General features: G+C 42.9%; 1 protein-coding gene across 1 annotated transcript; it reads right to left on the bottom strand.

Annotated features, from left to right (window-relative positions):
- Positions 1-6650: 6650 nt before the first annotated feature.
- Positions 6651-19786, bottom strand: LOC147443021 (uncharacterized). The gene is made up of 7 exons (XM_086529467.1): positions 19633-19786; positions 16865-17059; positions 7872-7948; positions 7489-7660; positions 7217-7326; positions 6851-6992; positions 6651-6757 (listed from the first exon to the last, which is right to left on the bottom strand). The coding sequence occupies exons 1-7, from the start codon at positions 19784-19786 to the stop codon at positions 6651-6653; spliced, it is 957 nt and encodes a 318-aa protein (XP_086385593.1).
- Between the last annotated feature and the right edge of the window lie 3605 nt (positions 19787-23391).

Genomic DNA, 23391 nt, shown 5'->3' on the forward strand with positions numbered 1-23391 from the left:
CCTGAAGCCGCATCATGGCTCTTTCTGTATGAGCCATCAAAGAACAACACATGTGCATTGCTGATCTGTGGCATTTCTTCAACTACTTTTCTCACTACCTCTTCCTTAACAAGAAGGGGATTCTCCTTGTAAGTCAACAAATCAGCTAGGGTAGCCCTTGTACTGTCTTCCACTAGAAAACAGAACTCAAACTCTTGCAGCTCTATTACCCATTTCTTGACCACATTTGACATGTTAGTGCCATTAATTAACTATGGAAAAAAATCATAACTCGTCAAGAAAACAAAAGGTCGTAGCAAGTAATGACGAAATCGTTGACAAGCAAATATTACACTAGCCATCACTAGCTCTACTTCCGAGAACTTTCTCTCTGCCACCAGCTTCACTCGGCATGCACAATACACTGGCCTCATATAATGGATGCCCTTCCCCTTTTGCAATAGCATGGCTCCAATGGCATCATCCCCTACTGATGGATTTACATAAAACACTTTCTCCCAATCAGGAGCTTGCATGGCTGACAACCCCCCTAACACCTCTTGAAACACTTCTTCACACTTGTCATCCCATTGCAATGGATCATGCTTTGCCACTTGTTGTAATGGATAAAGAATCTGAGAAGACAATGGAATAAACCGTGCCATGTACTTCACTTTGTGTATAAAGGTTGCCAATTGCTTTGTACTCGTAGGTGATGGAAGAAGAATAATAGACTTAACCTTGTCTGGATCAGCCTCAATGCCATTTTCTGACACCATGTGGCCCAACAACTTCACCCTTGGTTGTGCTAGATGACATTTCTTTGGATTTAGTTGTCCTCCACATTCATCATATCGAGCCAATACCATCTGTAGTTTCTCATGGTGTTCAGTCCTACTGTTGTAGACACAGAAGTCGTCCATAAAAGCCTTAACACAACTACCAACGAATGGTTCCAGTACCCAATTTTCTCTCTCTTGATAGAAAGATGGTCCATTTGACAACCGAAATGGCAATACCGTGTAGCAATAGCAACCCCATGGTGTAATGAAAGTTGTTTTTGTGCGGTCTTTAAGAGCAATCTTCAACTGAAAATAGCCTAAAAATCCATCACACACGTTGTACCTCTCATAACCTGCCCCATTGAATCCAAGATCTGATCGATGAATGGAAGAGGATATGGATTCTTCTTAGTGGCTGCATTTAAGGGCTTAAAATCTACACAAATCCTCCACTTTCCATCCTTCTTTGGACTGACTACTACCGAACTCACCCATTTTGTGGTCTCCATAGGGACTATGAACCCTGCCCTCAATAACTTATCCACCTTTTCTCGCAAGGCTTCCATTTCCTGTTGATGTTGGGGTTAAGGCCTATGGGCCTTGACCAGTCGCCCAGGTCATGGGCGCCCGCCCACTGTTACCCTATACTTATAGTGAGTATACTGTATAGGGGGAGCTGCCACGTCACAGTCTCCACACCCACATCGTGTGTGTGTCTCCTCCTCTCTCTCACTCTCCGTCTGTAGCGCTCCTCGATCCCGTTCAATTGGTATCAGAGCTATGGTGACCGCGGAGAGCACGACGGCTTTGAGAGCTTCGAGACGATAGCTCGAGCGATAGCTCGCTCGCTCTCGACAGTGGAGTTCGATCGCGGAGTTTCATGGAGAGCGATTTTAGCTTGAGGAGCATTGTCTTTGGAGCTTAGGAGCTTGGTGTGGTCAAGCTTGGTCGAGGAGGCGGTTGCGGCTTCCTTGGTGAGAGGAGCTTTTGAGCTTAGTGGAGCTCGTTAGAGAAGTGCTCGGCGGAGGAGAGCTTGACATTCGAGTGTTTGGATGTTGTTGTGGCAGAGCTCTTCCATTGGAGCTTGCATTGAGAGGACATTGCATCACACTGAGTGGAGCAGGACCAGGTTCAAGACTGTGTGCAGCTCGTTTTTGCCATTTTCGGGCTCTAAAACGCATTTTTTTGCGTAGCTCCGTCATACAAAGTCAGATCTACATGATCCAGGAGTCTAGGTCAGGGTTTTGGCACGCTCCGGATGCGATGGTGATGTCTATTTTCTGAAATTCTGCTTTGAATTACAGCAGGTACAGTAGCAGGTTTATTTGTGTGTATTTTCGGGTCCCAAAAACACTGTTTTTGGTATATCTCACACACACACGGAGTATTTTCTGCAGCAACCAGCAAATTCATAGGTGTACACAGGTTTTTGGATATGCATTTGTCCAGAGATCCACTCATGTGAGAGTGAGCTATGTTGCCATGGTCTTGGCGGTTTATGTATGCCATATATGGATTTGTGTATTTGTTTATGGCTGAGATTATTTGAGATTTGGCTCAATTTATAGAAGAAACTTTGTTGGATTTTATCCAGGTTCTCGCCATAGCTTCTACGTATCCGTAGGTTGCTCTTGACAGTTTAGTGGTTGAGTTTACTCCCACTTTGACATGTAATTTTCAGTCATCATTTGGTTGGAGTTTGGAGTCACTTGTGTATGCCCTTGTGTGCCATATTTTGCATTGCGCATAGCGACAGATCTTGTTAGGTTTTGCGAAATGTTTCTATAGTTATCTGGCAGACATTTGGTCATCGATTGAAAGGTATTTTGGCAGCAATCATCACTCACATGTATGTCATTTGAGGTGCCGTTGAGTGGTACTCCGGCAAGAGCGGGTATGCTCATATGTATGACTTTGTGAGGTGATTCCGGTCGAGTTTATTCCCGGATTGGCCATTGTGGCATATATTATTGTCTCTTTGAGATTTACTGTTGAGATTTTGCTCCAGTTACAAAGGAGACTCTGCCAAAATTTTGTCAGATATTTATGCGCGATTGAGTCATATTGACTTGTGATTTTGTGCAAGGTTTTGCACGGTTATTGGTGTACCTTTGCATCAGGTTTGGAGCCATATTTGCAGACTTTTGTTGATGCAATTCGAGCCAGTTTAGGGCTGATTTGGTTGACATTTGCTACTCATTGTTGGTTGCTCTTTTGCGAGCATTATGGATGATTTTTCATTTGACTTCCAGCATTATGGTCTGACACAGTTTGATGGTGCAAATTTTGTTGCTTGGAAGGAGCAGGATAAACCCTTGCGTGGTTTATCGACGAAGCCCAAGTCTATGCGTGATGATGATTGGCAGGATCTTGATGAGTTAGCAATGTCTACGTTTCGTTTGCATCTGGTTGAGTCTGTTGACTGGGAGGTCTCGAGGGAGACTACAACTCATACTTTATGGCAGAGTTTACATGCTATGTACGCGACATCCATGTCTACAGGGAAGTCTAGTCCCACTTCTATGTCCATGGGAGAGATTGGTCCCACACGCAAGTCTCGACGGCATAGAGACTTGACATGTTGGCATTGTGGACATAGAGGGCACATTAGGCGTCGATGTTTCAGGCGTTTGAGACAACGGAGGCAACACATGTGTGATGCAGATTTGGGCATGAAAGATGGTAGTGAGATCAGTACGGTGGTTACTGAGTATGCTTGTGACGGCGATGTCACATTTACATCTAGCTTGTCTTCAGACGATCTTATGTCTACGGATTGCATATCGGATTGCACATTGTCTTCACATTGGTTACTAGATTCAGATGCTACTTTCCATGTCACGTCGCATCGTGAGTGGTTTAGCACATTTTCTAGTGGGAGACTTGGTTGTGTGCACATGGCTGATGGTGTTGTGTATGACATTGAGGGTGCAGGAGACGTATGTTTGTCCTTGCCTAGTGGTATGAGATTTACCCTGCGTCATGTGCGTTATGTGCCAGATCTGAGACGACGGGATTTGATCTCAGTCAGTGATCTCAGTCAGACAGTTACGGTATAGTGGATGTCAGATTTCGCTACGAGAGCAAGATTTAATGATGCATTTGGGTTCGCTAGTGATTGAGAGAGGTGCCAGGAGTGGTACAGGTTACCCATTGCATGTGGATCACGGGAGAGACGGTGTTGTCTCTGTGATCATGCAGCCAGGTAGAGAGCGAGAGAGCAGGCGAGTCTCTTTTGCTTGTGGGTTGCAGGATGCTTTGCATGGAGTGCAGAGCAGTGACCTTGTTGTGCAGGTTGCGTCTACGGATGCACAGGTAGAGCGGGACAGCTCTAGTGAGTCACAGCAGGACGAGTCATCAGAGGTGATGACAGAGATGACTCACATGGATGCTGAGATGTCGGCTATTGTGGAGTCATTTCTTGATATGCTTATGCCAGAGCTTGATGCAGATTCAGGACAGATGGATACTCATGGTACACATGTGATATGTGGTGGGCACGAGGATTCACTCCAGAGATCGGAGTCAAAGTGCCATGGTCTCTATGATAGGGGACAGGATTTCCATGAGTTGAGTTCTGAGTTGGAGGTGGCAGAGATTACAAGGGTTTCCATAGTTGATCATCGGAATTACAACAGGCAAAGGACATTGCAGTATCTCTCTTAATCTTCTTGGCCCGAACATAAAGACTATGTGCTGCTGGAAAAAAATCTTCCTGGACACATGAACATTTATTTGGATTCTCTGAATTAAATGAAAAGGAGTGAATTGAGGGCCATTTTGATCATCCATTAACGTCAACCATGCAGCTCCCAAGAAAGCACACCTTTCTTATCCTCTAATTTTGCCAGAATTTTAGCAGCATAACACCATAAATGGCTAAAAGACCAAAAAACCAGCCATCATAACTTGGAAAAATTTTGACACAATTTTCTCAGAAGTAGAACAGTGAGAACCCAAAATATAGACTGTATATGTATGCATAAGCTGTCAACAATAGAACCCGAGCATCAAGTAGGAATCACTAGTACATAGCCTATGGTGAGGTCATGAAAAGGGTTCTCCAGCTACCTGTATAACCGAAAGGATCTCCACATTAAAGAATCCGCCAGCTCAATAAAACCTCACGCTATCGACACTCACACGAAGGCTTATGCAAATCTCATATAGTCAAGTCTCAGAAATGACTATCTTCCATAGCAAGTCTCAGAAATGGCTGGCACTGCCAAATAAAACCAAATATGGCTCCACAAAGGCGTACAATGGCAGTTTTCACAAGTAACGTACAATACCAATAGACAATGTGCTCAAATAGGCGCCAAATGATGCATACCCACAACAACTGCAAGTGACACCACTGCTAGTATATCACTGTACTCCAGCTACTTGTACCTGTGTGAATCACATGTACCTGTCCCTGTCCCTGTAGCCTGTAGCCTGTAACCTGTAACCTGTAACTTGTAATCCCGAATTTGGAAGCTTGAAGCTCGAAGCAGAAGGTACTCGAACAAGATCCTCAGTGGGGGCACCAAAAGAATGTGAGCGGGATGGAAACACAAAGAACACCTCTATAATGACCCGACACACACTCCTGGAATGATATACACACACACACTATGGGGCACCACCCGGCTTACACAATCCACCTGGCCGAGACAGGGAGCACACCGATGGAGTGAGAGGAGAGAGACTATCCACTATCCCACTCCACACAGAGACACACACACACACACAAAAAAAAAACTCAGCTCAAAAGAGGAGAACTTTTGATATTTAGATACAAATGAGCTTGGGCCAACACCAATGGGGCAAATAGCTCACACAATATGGGTAAAGTATGCAAGATACAATCACAAGCTGGAGCAGAAGCTTCGCTCATAGGAGAAACTTACATGTATGCAAGCTACAATCACAAACTGGAGCAGAAGCTTCGCTCATATGAGAAACTTACAAAGCCAAAACATCAGAAAAATAGTGAGGAATTTGGAAAAATGGACAGTGCCATCGCATCCGGAATGGCCCAAAACCCCAGTCTACAATGTCAAAGTGCTCAAATCCGACCTCGGATGAGCAGTTTACGCCAAAACAGGCTCCAAAATGAGCAAAAACACAGTTGCAATTGTTCCTCCTCTTACTGGTCTTCTCTCTGTTTTTTCAGTTCCCACACTTAGCTTTTTTACTTTGGCACCCTTGGCCTTTTAGTTGACCTCAAACGGACCCCGAACAGGCCAAAAACTAACCTCGTAGTGCATAGTTGTCACCCTGCTGCATCCATCCGCACACCTGGCACTCAACGTTTTTCAATAATGCATCCCGTAACCACGTGAAGTGGCCCCAAAATATGGTCCTCATGATGAGCTTTCTGCATAATTATCACAGGAAAACACCCACGTTGTGTCCGTACTTATCCACGTGCAAGTATTGACCCCATTCGGCCTCCTGACACAACTATATGCCATCTGACGCACCTACTTACCTCATGTCGTCAACCCGCCGATAGCTTCCTCGAGAAGTTTTACGTGCTACCAACTCCTCATTATTATAGAAAAACACACTCGTACTGGTAATAGTCAAAATCGATGCACTATGTACACTTTGTCCTACCTGTACACATGTGGGCCCCACGTAACCACCTGGCTCTGGAAAATGGGCAATCCTTTATTCGATGCACCATGCATGGGTATGTACATATGCGCAATCACTTGCTCCAAAAAAGTCGTGACAACGTTGGTTTCTTGGTTTTTTAAATTTTTTTCCCAGTGTGTGCATGCGTGTTTGGTGTGTTTATGTTCGTGCGTGTAGACGTGTGTGGTATATATGTGAGTCCGCTCGTGAGTGCATATATGTATGGGTGTATTTATGTGAGGTTATGTGAGTGTTTTTTTTTTTTTAATGAAATGCGTTGTGAGTGTGTGTGCGCATTGCTCGGGATTGTGTGTGTATGTATGGAGCAGGTGTGTGTGAGTGTGAATGAGTGTGCGTGTGAACGAGGGAGTATATAGTTAGTTATATATATATAATTTCTTTTTCTTTTTCTTTTTATTTTTATTTTTATTTTTTTGGTTGCCTATTGGCAGAGAACGTGAGGAGGGTGTGCGAGTGAGGGCAAGATGGTGTGTGTGTGTGTGTGTTTGTGTGTGTGTTAGAAAGAGAGTTTTTGACCGCGGCGCCTTTGGGTTTTCCTGACGAGGGGAGTGCGAGAGAGAAGGCGGGAGTGAGATGGCAGCAGGCCTCACTGGGGGGGTGACGGGTGAGAGAAGGGGAATGGGGGGTAGTGTGGGGTATGTGTGTGTGAGTGTTATGAGAGAGAGAGAGTGTGTGTTTTACCCTGCTGCGCCTTCGGGCTTGTCTGACGAGAAGAGACGAGAGAGAGGAGAAGAGAGAGAGACAGGGCGCGAGGGAGAGAGAGAAGAAAGAGGCTGTGGATAAGAGTGAGAGAGAAGAGAGAGAGAGAGAGAGAGAGAGAGAGAGAGAGAGAGAGAGAGAGAGAGAGAGAGAGAGAGAGAGAGAGAGAGAGAGAGAGAGAGAGAGAGAGAGAGAGAGAGAGAGAGAGAGAGAGAATGACCTTAGTGCTGGCACCTCCAGGGTTGAGGAGGGAGTGCGAGAGAGAGAAAGAGAGAGAGAGAGAGAGAGAGAGAGAGAGAGAGAGAGAGAGAGAGAGAGAGAGAGAGAGAGAGAGAGGAGAGAGAGAGAGAGAGAGAGCAGGCTCAGGCAGTGCATGGCCGACAAAGAGCGAGGGAAGGGGAGTGTGTGTGTGTGTGTGTGTGTGTGTGTGTGTGTGAGAGAGAGAGAGAGAGAGAGAGAGAGAGAGAGAGAGAGAGAGAGAGAGAGTGTGTGTGTGTGTGTGTGTGTGTGGTGTGAATAAGAGAGGGTGAAAAATCATGTGTAGTGCCTTTGGGCTTGGTCCGGAAGCGAGAGAGAGAGAGAGAGAGAGAGAGAGAGAGAGAGAGAGAGAGAGAGAGAGAGAGAGAGAGAGAGAGAGAGAGAGAGCTCGCCTTTGGTGGGCTCGGGGTGGCCCGCCCGTGGAAACAAGAGAGAAGGATGAGGGTCAACTCTTTTAGGTAAGGGTGGCGGCCCACCGAGAGGGGGGGGGGGTGAGGGTGGTGTGTGTGTGTGTGTGTGTGTGTGTGTGTGGTGTGTGTGTGTGTGTGTGTGTGTGTGTGTGTGTGTGTGTGTGTGTGTAGAGAGTGATAGAGGGAGGATTGTGTTGCATGGCGAGTTCCTACGCCGGGGGGGAGGGGGGGAAGAGAGAGAGAGAGACAGAGTGGCGGCCAGCCATGGGGTAGAAAACAAGAGGGGAGAGTGAGGTCGAGGGAGTGTGGAGGAGAGAGGGGAGGGAGGGGTGAGGTATGGCGGCCTGTTGGGCAGGGGTATGGATGAACAAGGAGGGCTGAGAGAGAGAGAGAGAGAGAGAGAGAGAGAGAGAGGGAGAGAGAGTGTGTGATTTGTGAATAATGAAAGAGAGAGAGAGGGAATTTACAAAAGCGTGGCAACCCGCCAAGGGAATATAGACAGTGGCACCCTGTTTCATGCGCCCACTGGGCCGGGCGATGTAGCGGCAGGGTAAGTGAGAGAGAGAGTTGGCGGAGTCGAGCAGCAGGAGAGAGAGAGAGAGGCTTTTGTTTTTTGGTGATAAAATGAGAGATGTGGCCAAATTGGTGGCGTCCCGCCAGTGGTTAAGCCTAGAGGGGTGGTGAATGTTAAAAAAAAAAAGTATTTTTTAACGTTTTTTCTTGGTAATGTGGTGTCCCCTTCTTGGGGTTGGTTCTTGCGGTCGCGGTTTTGAAAACTGGCCGTCACCATATACATGTGGTAGTGATGTGTGTGAATACACTAGGACCGCCGGGGCATTTTTTCCCTCTTTAGGAGGTTTTTCCCCCCGTGCATAATATATACCCCCATCACTCTAGGGCTATCCATATTTCCATTGTACAATAAGTGATACACTCTCCATAGTGTGCCTTGAGCTTCCTTCGTCTTCTCCAAGCTGTGTGCATTTCTCTGCAACCCTAATTCCAACAACTAGTATCAGAGCAAGTTGCGTCCTCCCGGGCTTAGCCGCCAGCAGCTCCAGCACATGTCTGCTCATTTTCTCCGATTTCAGTGAGCTTTGGTGAGCGTTTGCAGGTCGACAAAAATTCTAAGAGTGCTTGTAGAGCTTAGTCTCCTCAGATTTTTGATTCGGGCTCATTTTGGCCTCCGTTTCCAGTACAGGTAGTACTGCACAAGCTATTTCGTCATTTTGTACATAATTTTTTTTAGTGTCGTTTTCTTCATAACAGGTGCCTTACAGTCTTCTACGGTTTGTGCTATATAGCACGTGTTGTTCTCGGTTCATTTCTCCTCTTTTTAGGCAATTTTCACATCAGGTGCAGCATTTACCATGGCTCACAACAACACAGATGTGTTCAAGATGTTTGCTGTTGAGGACAGGTTGGATGGGGACAATTACCCTATGTGGGCTTATATGATGCAACATGTTCTTGTGTCAAAAAGGGCATCTGGAATATTGTGCAGGGCATTGATGTACGTCCTGGTTTTGAGGATACAGGCGATGTTGAGGATGTTGCAGGTCTTGTTGCAAGGATTGCTGCTATTAGAGTTGTTTTGCCTACGGCAAAACAATCTCGTTGGGATGTAAAGGATGCGCAAGCTCATGCATTTATTGCATTGCCTATAAAGTGCACCATTGTTCCTCACATTCGTTCAACAAAATCTACAAAACATGCTTGGGATATTTTGGCTAGTCTTTATGCAGGTCGCAATGAGGCTAAAATTTCTTTGCTGCGTAAAGAGCTGGAATCAAAGATTATGCATGAGAAGGATGATATGGACACTTTCCTTGCTAGTGTCAAGGATATCAATGAGCAACTTATTTCTACAGGTGAAGTCATTTCAAATAGTATTCTTGTGCAGACTGTTCTTGATGCCTTACCAGATTCTTACTAGAATTTTGCTAGTACTTGGAGACTTATGACCCAAGGAAATCCTAAAGTTGTCAAGTTTGATGCATTATGCACATTGTTGTTGCAAGAGTCACTTTCTAGGAAAAACAGGACAAGGCAATGTGCAGTTGAACAGGCTTTTATTGCTTCTCAAAGACATACCATACCACAAGAAAACTCCACATCCAAGCTATTCACACTCATAATCTCTAAGGTTCCAAACACCTATGAATTCAACAATCACCAATAAGCATTAGAAAAAAATTGGACCCACAAAGGGGCCTTAAGGAGTTTGACTTCCTCTCTCATTTCCAAAACAGGCGTGCAATAAATTTTTTGCAAATCAACTCTAAACTTTGCGAAGATTTAGCGATTAGAATCTACTCTTCAAGTTCTTTCTATTGATATATATAACACGCCACGAGATTCCTCATATTTTGAAAGATTCTATTTTGTATTCTCTAGATTCTAAACGGAGTTGTCACATCACAAGAGAATCAAAAATAGAATCTTTCAAAATATGAGGAATCTCATGGTATGCTATATATCAATAGAAAGAGCTTGAAGAGTAGATTCTAACTGTCAAATCTCCGCCAAGTTTAGAGTTAATTTGCAAAACTTTTACCGCAAGCCTGTTTTGAACATGAGAGAGGAAGTCAAACTCCTTATAAGGCCTCTTTTGTGAGTCCAAATTTTCCCTAATGTAAATATAGATACATTCTTGATTTATTTTCCCACATAAAACAGCTACCTTCTTCCCAGAACCTCAGTTCAAAACTTGCTTATGCAAGTAGTCTTGATAGACAACAGCCAAAGAGGGGGGAAGCGAACACAATATTGTAGCATTGACAACACTAAGAGTGTTCGAAAGGTGTTTGAAGACATTGATGTTACAAGCAATGCAAGAGTAGAATCCCTTTTCTTTCACTTCATTTACCATAAGTTGATAATCAAGGTGCCATGTTGGAACAAAGAGAAGCTTCCATCAACACACAAACATGAGAAAAGAATACAACTTAATCGCATGAAACCTTGGTTAAGACTCACAATAGCTCGATCACTTGTGGAAGGCCCATCAGCAACAGTTAATCAAAAACTACGAGTGCCATCACTTTTAGTTGCATTCTCTATCTTGATGATGATAATGCATCTATTCACACAAACTCAATAGCACTTGCACTTTGAGAGAGCAAGTCTTTGATTTTTTACTCTAGATAAATATGGAGAAATCAAAAGGTTTTGCTTTAACAGCCAATGTGGTGGCATCCGTGTACAAAGCCCACAAGCAAGTACCATCGTCCTTTGCAACAGCCCTTTTTACACACGCCCCCTCAACTCGCACAAAGTCATGAACAGCAAAGGCTTCAACAAACTCTAAGAGGTAAATCTCTATCACAACAAAGGTCACTGTATGGCGAAATTCCCTGTCAAGAAGATCTGCACTCATGTATCTACCAAAGTTAGACTTGGGTATTTTGTAAGTGCCATACTTACATAACACTTTTCCTTCTGTATGGATAGCCAAAGAAAAGTGTACTTGTAATAAGTAGAAGCAATATTTTATCATTAATGACAGGAAATTGTACATCACTTTGCGTTCCTTTTTTAAGACAACACATTCTTTTAAAAAGATAGCCCTTTATAACCTTGCTGCCTCAGAATTACAACAAGAATCTAAATTTTTTTTTTCTTTTTTCAAATGCTCAAAAATATTGTTAAAAAATAGTGTAGTCAAAAAAGTAATTTCAAAATTTTGGAATTTTGTCTATCTTGAGCTTTTTCATAACACCTTAAATTCAAAGGAAAAGTTACATAAGTGAAAAATTTGCAATAATAAAGCAAAATTCAAATGGTTGAGATAATTTTTGGATACTAACCAATCACATAAAATCAGCCATGTGACACACAACTAGGTGAAAAACAATCTTAAAACCATCACTTTATGCGAGAATGCATCCTCAAAACCTCCCAAAAAATTTCAAGTATATATTGGCAAGTCCGCCATTCCATCGATACATCAAAGATATTCTCATCTTGGTCAAAGGCATTTTAATTCTACTCCCAAAAAGAAAAAAAAAAATTCTTAATCCCATAAACTCAAAGAACAAAACCCTGGAAAATGATGGACATGAATCCATAATAGGGCATGTGCTTATCATCACAGCTTATCCACTATTGCACAACATACTGATATTTGAAGTTTGCCCGGTCTATTGTCTTTACATCTGAAGCCATCTAAAGATGATCAGGAAATTGACGAGACGTCGTAGCAAAACCCCCTCATACCAAAATGAAGAAGGCAAGCCAAAAGGCTTTAATTGTTTATTTGCCATAGCAAGTGAAACACAAAATCGCAACATTACTCCATAACCAAACGTTGACACACCACCACATGCAATTCAAGCTTTAATTCCACCCAAATACTACTAACGGCGTGGCCATGACAACAACACTGCTTGGACGGGCTGCCATCTTGATGCTATATTGCTAGATTTCTAGGCGCTTCAAGCTAGTGTGTACACATCATTATAAACAACCGATGGTGCATCCCCTCATGCATGCAGGCATTGCCTCACTGTGCTTCCAATTAGAAATTAGCCTTTTAAGGGAAATTAGCGCCCACACAAAGCATTATATGCAACCCGATTACATTCCTTCATTGTTATAGAGACAATGGCCGAATTGAGAGAGCACTTAGCTTCGACTGCAATTAGAGCCAACAATAGGTTGAGCCAATAGGTTTAAGCATATAGCAATATGTTATGAACCTGGAGCCAAGCATGCATGCACATCATAACATGATGTCTTTCTTTGACTGCCTTTTTGTCTGAAATATCCGAATCCAGCCTGCACACAACATCGTCAAAGCATCCCGTCATGCATGAAGGCATTGCCTCAATGTGCTTCCAATTAAATAACCCTTAAAAGGAAACTAGCACCCACACAAGGCATTATATGCCACCCAAGTAAAACCTATCTAAAATCTTTGAATCCAACCTGCACACACCATCATCAGAGATCAAAACGCTAAACATGAAATCGCACCCTCAGGGAAGGAAGAAAGAAAACCATCTGCTTTGAACCTAAATACACACAAAAACTCAAGGCCGCACCTTGAGGGAAGCCACAAAGCATCACTTCTTGAAGTCCCAACATACATGTAGCTAGATTTGAGCCCCACCATCCACGCCAGGCCACTGGCTTCACCCACAGTTGCACACAGTTGAATGCACGCACCACTGCTAGCTTCAACAAAACAGCAAAGCAGTTCAAATGTCAAACCAAAACTAAAACATCACTAAAACAATACGTTTTCTTTCCACATAGTGGCTCTTGATAAAAACCCACAAAATGATAAAATAAATAAAAAATATTTTAGTCAGCAAAAAGAGAACGCATTTCTATAGCCTTTGCGCTTTGGGCAGGTCCAAAAAAAAAAGAATGCAAGAGAAATCAAGCCATGTGATGATGTGACATGAAAGCTGAAATTGAAAGATCCAATTAATTTTGTAACAACCAAATAACATTTAAGGTAAGTCTCAATGAAAGTATGCCTAACACAACTCTCCTCTAAGGCTTCTTTTAGAAAGCCAAAAAGGAAGTAGATTTTTCTATATTGTCTTAATTCAAAAAAGTAGAAAAAATAGGTTAATTAAGTTCAAGAGAGAGGGATAGGGTCAGATCGATGCTTAGGGTGCAAGTTGGTTAGTGAAGATCAGGCCCACCTATTCATGGAATGCCCAACTATCAAAGGCCTCGTAGGGAAAATATGCAAGTGGGTCCAAAGAACATGGAAAATTGGTTTTTTCAAAAGTGATCTATTCCTTAGAGGTAAGAATTCAGGTAGTCCTACCCTCCTCATCAGCACTCAACTCGTCAAGTACTTCTTCTTACATAATGTATGGCAGACAAGGAACCGTCGTGTGTTTAAGGGAGGTTCTGAGGTGGCAAGCTTCGCAGAAATTATACAAGAAATAAAATTAAAGTGCTAATATGGACGCTTGGGTGCAAGCAAAACTCAAAGAATTGGCCTAGGACTACTTGTGCCTTGTTCTCAGTAGATGGAATGCCTAGGAAGGGGGAAAATCTTGGCCATTAGTGAATAGAAGATCTCAGAAGAACATGATAATTGACCTTGTGTATCAAGGTTAAGGGAGCGTGTCATTAGGGGTGGCTTCCCAGATAGCCGATGTAATTATGGTCCCTAGATGATGTCATGGCTCAACACGAGCATGGAAAGACCTTGTAATTTTTTGGGATGATCAATATAATTCACTCACATTGTGAGTTTTGCACCCAAAAAAAAAAGTTCATCCCAAGTTAGGGTTCAAAAACCAAATACTCTCATATGTACACTTAACTTTTTGAAAAGAGTTTGAAAGCTCCACAAATTGATTTTTACCTAAAGAGATATTCACAAAAAATACATAGTTTCGTAAATTCTTAAAGGTTTTCAAAGCATATTGTAAATGAAGAATTATTTGTATGTTTAATATTATCTATCAAATAGTGCAAGTTTGGGAAATAGCATTTGAAATGACATATGTCTTTCTCTTCAAGACCTTTTTTTTTTTTGCAAAACTCACAATTGTGAGTGAATTATACTGAGCAGCCCAACAAAATTACAAGGCCATGCTGTTGTTGAGCCATGACATCATCCAAAGACTATAATTACATCAGGGCAGCCACTCTCACCAATACACATGGTCCAAAAAATTGTCCTTTTGAGATCTTTACGCCATCCTAGGCATTCCATCTGCTGACAACAATGCACAAGTAGTCCTAGACCAATCCTCCAAATGTTGCTTGCACCCGAGCGTCCATATTAGCACTTTGCTTTCTTGAGTAATTTTTGTGTAGCTTGCCACCTCATAACCTTCTTCAAACACACGGCGATTCCTTGTCTGCCATACATTATGTAAAAAGAAATATTTTACGATTTGAGTGCTGACGAGGAGGGCAGGACTTCTTGAATTCTTGCCTCCAAGGAATAGGTCAGTCTTGAAGAACCTAATTTTCCATGGTCTTTGGACCCACTTGCATATTTTCCATGCGAGGCCTTTAATAGTTGGGCAGTCCATGAATAGGTGGGCCAGATCTTCTCTAGCCATCCTGCACCCCAAGCATCGATCTGATCCAATCGCTCTCTCCTGAATCTTCACCCCCGTTGGTAGAGCACCCCAAATTACCTTCCATAGAAAGACCTTCATGTGCTCCAGAACCTTTGGCTTCCATATGTACTCCAATACTTGCTCCCACCTTTCCTCCGAACATTGCTTTTTCCATAGCTTGTTCAGGGGGCTAGACCAATTCTTCTTATGCATCATTGTTTGATAAATGCTTTTAGGATGGGGTTTCCATGATAGACTGATTCCGGGCCATTTCCAGGCATTCCAGTCAAAACACCGAATCACAGATTGGCATCACTACATTGTCAAGCTCCTTCATCACTTTGTGGACCAGCAAGACCTCCAAGCTATTCAATTTGGGTATTGGGTAGCCAGAAGGTCAATGGTTTTCTAGCTCTTGTTGCCACTATCCCAGAAGTGTCCAAGCCACTTCAGACCCTTATTATTCAATTTCTTGGCTGTCTCAATCCAATAGGGAGTTTATGGCAGATCTACAACTTTGGACAGCCAGGGGGACCAATGCAAAATCGAGTTGTTGAAATATCTAACTTCTTTCCCCCACTTTAAGACTCCTGCTGCTCTCTTGCATTTTCTTACCAATTCTCCTGAGCTGCCTCCCAGTCTTAAGGTAGACCAGTCCGGGGCTAACAGATTCTCATGAATCTCCACCTCTCTCCACTTTCCACCATCCGAGACAAGTTTAGATGTTTCAATCATATCTCTGACCGTGACAGCCCAAACTTGATCCTGTTTAACCAAGGAGACAACAAACGTGGTGCAACAAGCTTCTGCATGGGCCACAGGTTTCGAGGCCTCCTTGATTCACCGGTCGAGCAACTAACTCCCACCGGTCCCATTGCCATGGCCTGGAGGATTTCGTGTTGTTTTTCCATAAAAACCTTTTTACTAGTTTTAATAACTCTTTCCAGTGACACTTAGCCATCTTGAGAAGCGGGCTAGTGAAGGCAATGTAAGAATCATAAAGCCATTCATCACTTTTATCCGACTTGGGAAAGGGAAAAGAGCATACTCCCATCCACTCATTTTTGTTTTAATTTTCTCAAGCACCCACTTAAATATTTGCTTGTGAGTTATGTCCACCCCCAAGGGGGCTCCTAGATTCCTGAATATATTCCCTTTTGTGACAATCTCCCCCGCCCAGATACAAGGGTCAAATGAGTTGTTTTCCGATAGGGAGATCACCCTTGACTTCTCTATATTACACTGGGACCCCGAAGCTTTTGTGTAATAGGACTAAATTTTGAAGTTCTTAAAGTCGAAAAGAATATAATACGGCATATGTTTCGTTTAGCACGCTTTGAAAAATTGTTGAATAGTCTATTAGATAGAGCTTATATGAATGAGTTTAAGATATTAAGAGAGAAAATATACTCTCTTTTTTTTAAATAATACACCAAAGATATATTTTGATAAAGATTAATGAACAACAGGTAGTCTGTTTATAAGAAGTATAATAAAAACGTAGTTAATATTGAGGTTTTTATTAATATCAATGTTTTATATTTATGTGTTTTAGTTTAAAATGCATGGGTAGACTTAAAATAAGTTGAAAAAGTAGTGGAGACCCAAAAATAGGGTTTTTGAGAGTCGCGACCTAAAAGTTACGTTTTCAGCCAAAAACAAAACGTTTTTTGCAATTCTGTCCGCGATGCCTTACAGACTAGACGTATTCCCGTCGTTTTGAGTACCTGGAAGCTTATATTCTGAGTTTGTATCACAAAGTCATGACAGAAACAAATTGTCAACAGCAGCAGGGCAGCCTACAAGCAGTAAAACAGGTTAGCTTACAAACAAATATACACAGGTAATATCTCTTTTGTTTCATCCAATCAAAAAATGATTATACTCTTTTATGATGGTACAAAATGATGTTTTGAATTTGATTATCATGTTGATTTGGTTGCACGAGTATGTTCTTTTGGCTATTTTGTAGACGATGCAAAACTCAATGTGTGAAACAGGATATGTGCAAGATGTTGTGATATTGGGATTGTGATCATGTTGCGATTCTGATTATGATGGTTATTGCCATCATGCGATTGAGATTGAGATTGAGAGTGTGATTGTGATTGTGATTGAGAGTGAGAGTGTGATTGAGATTGAGATTGTGCACAAGATTGAAATTGAGAGTGAGAGTGAGAGTGAGAGTGTGATTGAGATAGCTCGAGAGTGGTCGGGAGGTTATGAAACGAGATATGCTCTTCTTGCAATGATTACTTTGTATCCATATATACCCTTTATTTCCATCTGTTTACTTTGCGTACTCTATATATTCTTTGTTCATTATCAATGTATTTCGCTCTACCGTGTCGCGTCACAAGTGGTATCAGAGCGGTTTCAATCCTGCGGTAGCAATGGAAGCATATCAGCAGTGATTGAAAGAACAAGAGGAGATTATTCGATGGCTCAATGAAGATCTTAACAGATATGAGGAAGCGGATAAAGGAAAGAGAATAGCTGGTGTAAGAAGACAAAGTGGAGGAGAAAATGGAACTTAAATATGGAAACGGTTCATCGCCGTCTCCAAGAGATGAAGGATCAAAGAAGAAGAAACAAAAGAGGAGCGATGATCAAGACGATGACGATGCGGGAGAAGCTGCGAGATCAATCAAGTTTCAAGAAGAGTAAGGCCACCAGACTTTCAAATGCTCGAACAAAGCCATTGATAAGGAAATATGTACGAAGATGGTTGAATTGGAAACTATTGACGATGAGGATGGTGAAGGTAAGTCATCTAACCCTTCTTTATGATGTTTTATGTCTTTGATGCATCATTTGAAAGCTTCTATGATCAAAGTCATGCAAAAAATTTAAGATTTGAAATTGAATTTCTTAATTGATTCTAGTAGTACACATTGATTCTTGTCCTCTAATCTGGCTGAGAAATTATACCTGAAATTAAACTGAGAAATCAAGAGAGATGGTTGAGAATAAATTTTGCTTACATAAGGATTATTTGTATTATCATGATTGCTTATGTGTGTTTGTAAATTCCTCTTTGAAACATCAAATTTTGTGAGAATACCAACAAATATATTTATGTAGATAATCTTATTCTAAAGAAAAGATGTGAAGGCAGTACTAGAAACCAATTTTATTATAGAGTTAGACAACTTAGAAGTAGGATTCTTCTTATCATGGAAAAGATTCCTCTTAGATTGAATTTGATGTTTTGTATATTAAAAATTCCTCTTTCCAACTCTAAGGACAGAGTTAATTTTGATAAGGGGAGAATGTAATAGGACTAAATTTTGAAGTTCTTAAAGTCGAAAAGAATGTAATACGCCATATGTTTCGTTTAGCACGATTTGAAAAATTGTTGAATAGTCTATTAGATAGAGCTTATATGAATGAGTTTAAGATATTAAGAGAGAAAATATACTCTTTTTTTTAAATAATACACTAAAGACATATTTTGATAAAGATTAATGAACAACAGGTAGTCTGTTTATGAACAGTATAATAAAAACGTAGTTAATGGTGACGTTTTTATTAATATCAATGTTTTATATTTATGTGTTTCAGCTTAAAATGCATGGGTAGGCTTAAAATAAGTTGAAAAAGTAGTGGAGACCCAAAAATAGGAATTTTGAAAGTCGCGACCTAAAAGTTACATTTACAGCAAAGAAAAAAAAACATTTTTCGTAATTCAGTCCGCGATGCCTTGTAGACCAGACCTGTTCCCGTCGTTTTGAGTACCTGGAAGCTTATATTCTGAGTTTGTATCACAAAGTTATGACATAAACAAATTGTCAGCAGCAGCAGGGCAGCCTACAAGCAGTAAAACAGGTTAGCTTACAAACAAATATACACAGGTAATATCTCTTTTGTTTCATCCAATCAAGAAATGATTATACTCTTTTATGATGGAACAAAATGATGTTTTGAATTTGATTATCATGTTGATTTGGTTGCACGAGTATGTTCTTTTGGCTATTTTGTAGACGATGCAAAAATCAATGTATGAAACGAGATATGTGCAAGATGTCGTGATATTGGGATTGTGATCGTGTTGCGATTCTAATTATGATGGTTATTGCCATCATGAGATTGAGAGTGTGATTGTGATTGTGCACAAGATTGAGATTGAGAGTGAGAGTGAGAGTGAGAGTGTAATTGAAAAAGCTCGGGGGTGGTCGGGAGGTTATGAAACGAGCTATGCTCTTCTTGTAATGATTACTTTGTATCCATATAGACCCTTTATTTCCATCTGTTCACTCTGCGTACTTTGTATATTCTTTGTTCATTATCAATGTATTTCGCTCTACCGTGTTGCGTCACATTTTGAGAATATTTGCACAATCTCCAGAGCTTTTATGATTACCTAGGGGCACGCTAGAGAGGGGGAATAGGGAACACACCCGGCACACACGCAACTGCCCCTATATTGCTCAAGGTATTCACAGCACCCCTATCCTCTCCAAAACACCTTAAAAAAAAACGATTCACACTAGCAGGGCCTCGTATGCACTTCGCCCAACACACACACAACCTGCACAGTTACTAAAGAGCGATCACACCGATCTTGCCCTCTTCCAGCTCTTCCACAACTCGCCACCTCTCTCTCTTTCTCTCTCACACACAGGGGGCCCGGGGGACGCACACGATCACACACCCTGGAGACGAGCAAAGAAGAAAGCGGGAAAGGGGGAAAAGACGACGCCAAAATCGCTAATGATAGTTTCTCCTTCAAACCAAAAACACATGTACAAGACCCATGTAGTCTGCTCTTGGCTACACCATGGCCATCGCCGCTTCATACAAAGAGGCACACACCTCCCTCGCCACTTGACTCCATCGGCACATGCCTCAACCGAAACATCCTCTTCTGGCTTCGCTTCGACAGAAGCCTCCTCTCTTGGCAACCCTCAATGGCCTCTTCTTTTGCAAATCCCTCACTCTTTCGAGCCGCTTCATGGACCAGCTTCATGGACCACACCTTGTGTGATGGCTTCGATTGCCGAGCGCACACGCACGAAAAGCCTCTTCTCTTTCCCCTCCTCCTTCTCCCCAAGCCCAAGGAAAAAATGAAAGTCCTCCTTTGTCAAAGAACGCTGCCTTCCTCTTTCTCTTTCTTCCCTCTTTTTTTCAAGGCAAAAGAAAAAAATTTCTTTTTTGGTAGTGAAGCAGGGCGCCACTCCAGTGCCCTCTCCGTCTAAGCCTTCACTTTGTTCTTTTTCCCCCCTCCTTATGAGTAAATTTTCTTTCCCTTTTTCCAAGTCCAGCCAAGCTTTTTCCTTTGAATTTACAAACGAGGGGCTCTTAGCACGTGATTCGCATGCCGGTGGTGCTCCACATGCACAAGTTCATTGAAGCACCTTCTTACCAATCCACATCTCGGCCAACTCCAAACTTCAAAAATTTTGCCGCTTTCGATCAATTCACACCCTCAAACATCAGGTCGCAAAAGTGAGGAAAAAAATTGATTCGCCTCCGTTTCGATTGTCCGCCAACCTAAATTGGGCGTACCATGATGCGTTCGACTCCGATCGGCGAGCCATAAATTTCGGCTGACTCTCCATGTCACATGCAACTTTCCAGAACCTTGGCGAGCTCAAAAAAACTTATGTCGGCACGCTTACTAATGTGGCCCGGTGAGCACGTACCCGACCCCCTGCAAACATTCAACAGGCCATAACTTGCCTGTCTAAGCTCCGAATGGCGAACCAAAAAGACCGGCATGATCAATATCTTGAGCTTTACACGCGTATCCACTGATCCCAATTTTGGCCACCTGTTTGTACCTGCCCTACCCGTCGAGGATCTGCAAAGCATTCCATCTTCGGACAATCATAACTTTCACACCCGGACTCCGTTTGGCGAGCCGTTTGGACGAGCTTCTAGAGCATCTTCAACACCACACTTTAAGACACATTTTTTTCATTTTGAACACCTTGAATTTCCGTCATCATTATCTCACTTTGGAGGCCCCCCTGGCCTAAAAAACCCCTTTAAGCACGCATTTCCGTTGCCACTGTCCTGCTGAGGTCCCCCACACTGGCTTTAGCCCTCTACCCTGCACCTGTTAGCACCCTTTGCACTGCATAGCACACTTTATGGCGCGGACCAACTTTAGCTGCACCATCATTGCCCACCCCCTTGTTGAATATTCATGTTCAACCACAAACAGGCTTATTGAACTAACAAAACTGCCACACCAAAAGAAAATCTCTATACACCACAAAACCACCTAACATATGTACAAAAATTGGCATCTGTCACCCGCCACATTTGTTCATGCAGGTTGCCCAACCTCCTACTTTACTTGTCATCAACCGCCTGGGTCAAACACCATGTACTGGTCTCTTCCGTCCACTTGTAACACCCTTGCATAGTGCCATACCAAGGCACATAGCCAACTGCATACCCAAACCTCCAGTAGTATACTTCTATTACTCCATGCACCCCATGGCATACTTCCCGCTCGCAACAAAACACCTCCAAGAACACCAAATAGAGCACCATCATGATCACCATCTTGCTCAATCAACACTCGCGATGTATCTGACCCACCCTCCCATCCATGTAAAGCTAGATCCTTGTCTAGCAGATCCTGTACCTGCTCAACAGCATATTGCACAGCCGCTTTTATCAGCACCCCTTTCAACCACCATTCACAAATCCCTTTAGAAAGCTTAGACACTGCCTTGGAATACCTATCACCTGTCATAGAGTGCACTGACTGCATAGAAAACTCCTCTATCTTCGGCTCCACATTGCCCTTCTCACCTACCATGCACTCAATTGCAGCATCGACGAGCTCTTCCTCATCTACTTGCCCTTCAAGGTCGATAATCACCACTTGCTTGTTGGCTTCCATCACCTGCTCTTCAAGCATCTCTTCTACTGCTACATCATGCTCCATCAAGGAAGAGAGAAACTCATTCTCTATCGCATTATCCTCATCTTCTCGCATAGGTAAGGCTGCTCCATCCCGTTTGGCAAAGCTCTGCACCTGTTGTACCACTTTGGCACACTCCACTGCCACTTTCATCAACATGGCCATTAACATGGCACCGCACATCACCTTCACATACATATCATCACCTGTAGGCTCAGGCTCCTCCACTTAGTCTCCACTGAACATATCGGTTTGCATTTCACCCTGCTCTTCATACACACCCCTCATATCTCTACTCACATGTAAGAGATCGAACTCATCATACCTTGACTGAGACGACTCGGTCTCCCAATTTGTGTCAACATCCAAAGAGCTACTTTCACTTGGCTCAACCTCGTCCTCTATCTCAAGCTCGGGAATCTCCTCTAGCTTCACCGCTTCAACCTCGTTTGCAAACCGCACTCTTTGACTGTTACCGCACTTCAATGGAGCTTCAACAGCTACACTCGAACTTGGCAGCACCTCCTTTGTCCATTTTGGAACCACCTGCACATCCTCCACAATTGGAGTCGTTGTAGTCGGCATCTTCAGCATAGGAACCACCCTATCTCTCTGCAACCACCACAAAACCCTTGGTTCCTCTTGCACATGCACTTCTGTTTGCACAATCCTTGGCTCGGCTACCACCGCATCAACTTGCTTTGGCATCACAATACCTGGAAAACCCTGCCTAGCATCCCGTTTCTTTAATATCTTCTTGGTCCGACCTTTTGCTTGAGCTACAACCTCTTCGTATGACACCAGGCCATCTATCTCCACCTTGTCTCTTACTTCTTCATGCAGGAAATCCAAAAATTGCTCACTTTTAAAAACCCAACATTCTCAGCAATAGTTACCTTGATTAGCTTTCCCTAAAGGTCTTCGAACTCCCATAGGAACACTTGAAAATCACCTTCCAAGCTTTGCTTCAAACCGTTTAGCTTTCTCTTCACTTCGTCCAGCTGCACATTTGCTACATATTTGCTTCGAAAATCCGCTTCCAGTGCTTCATGATTCACCTTTTCCTCATTAGGCAAGCCATCGAACCATAGCCTCGCTTTACCACGAACTAGGAGAGGAAACACCTGTATGGCACCTTCTTCCCTCGACAAACCCCTTTCTAGCACGAACCACACATAGTCTTGGAGCCAGGTTCCTGCATCTTCGACCCCAGTGAAAATGGGAAATCCCGTCCAAGCCATTACTTCTCTAGCAGCACCTGCTCTTCAAAGGCCGCACCTTTCGCATCACCAAAATCACGGCTTTGACTTCAACTAGGAGTATCACTCAGTGGGGGCACCAGAAGATAGAAAGGGAGAATGGGGAACACACCCGACGACACACACGCAACTACCCCTGTATAGCTTAGGGTATTCACAGCACCCATGTCCTCTCAAAAACACCTTTAAAAAAAACGATTCACACTAGCAAGGCCTCGTATGCACTTCGCCCAACGCACACACAACCTGCACAGTTACTAGAGAGCGATCACATCGATCTTGCCGGCTTCCAGCTCTTCCACAACTCGACACCTCTCTGTCTTTCTCTCTCTCACACACAGGGGGCCCAGGGGACCCACACGCTCACACACCCTGGAGACGAGCAAAGAAGAAAGGGAGTAAGGGGGAAAAGACGATGCCAAAATCGCTAATGAT

This window comes from Adiantum capillus-veneris, chromosome 14 (genome assembly GCF_014529385.1).
Source record: "Adiantum capillus-veneris isolate H3 chromosome 14, ASM1452938v2, whole genome shotgun sequence".
Taxonomy (NCBI): domain Eukaryota; kingdom Viridiplantae; phylum Streptophyta; class Polypodiopsida; order Polypodiales; family Pteridaceae; genus Adiantum; species Adiantum capillus-veneris.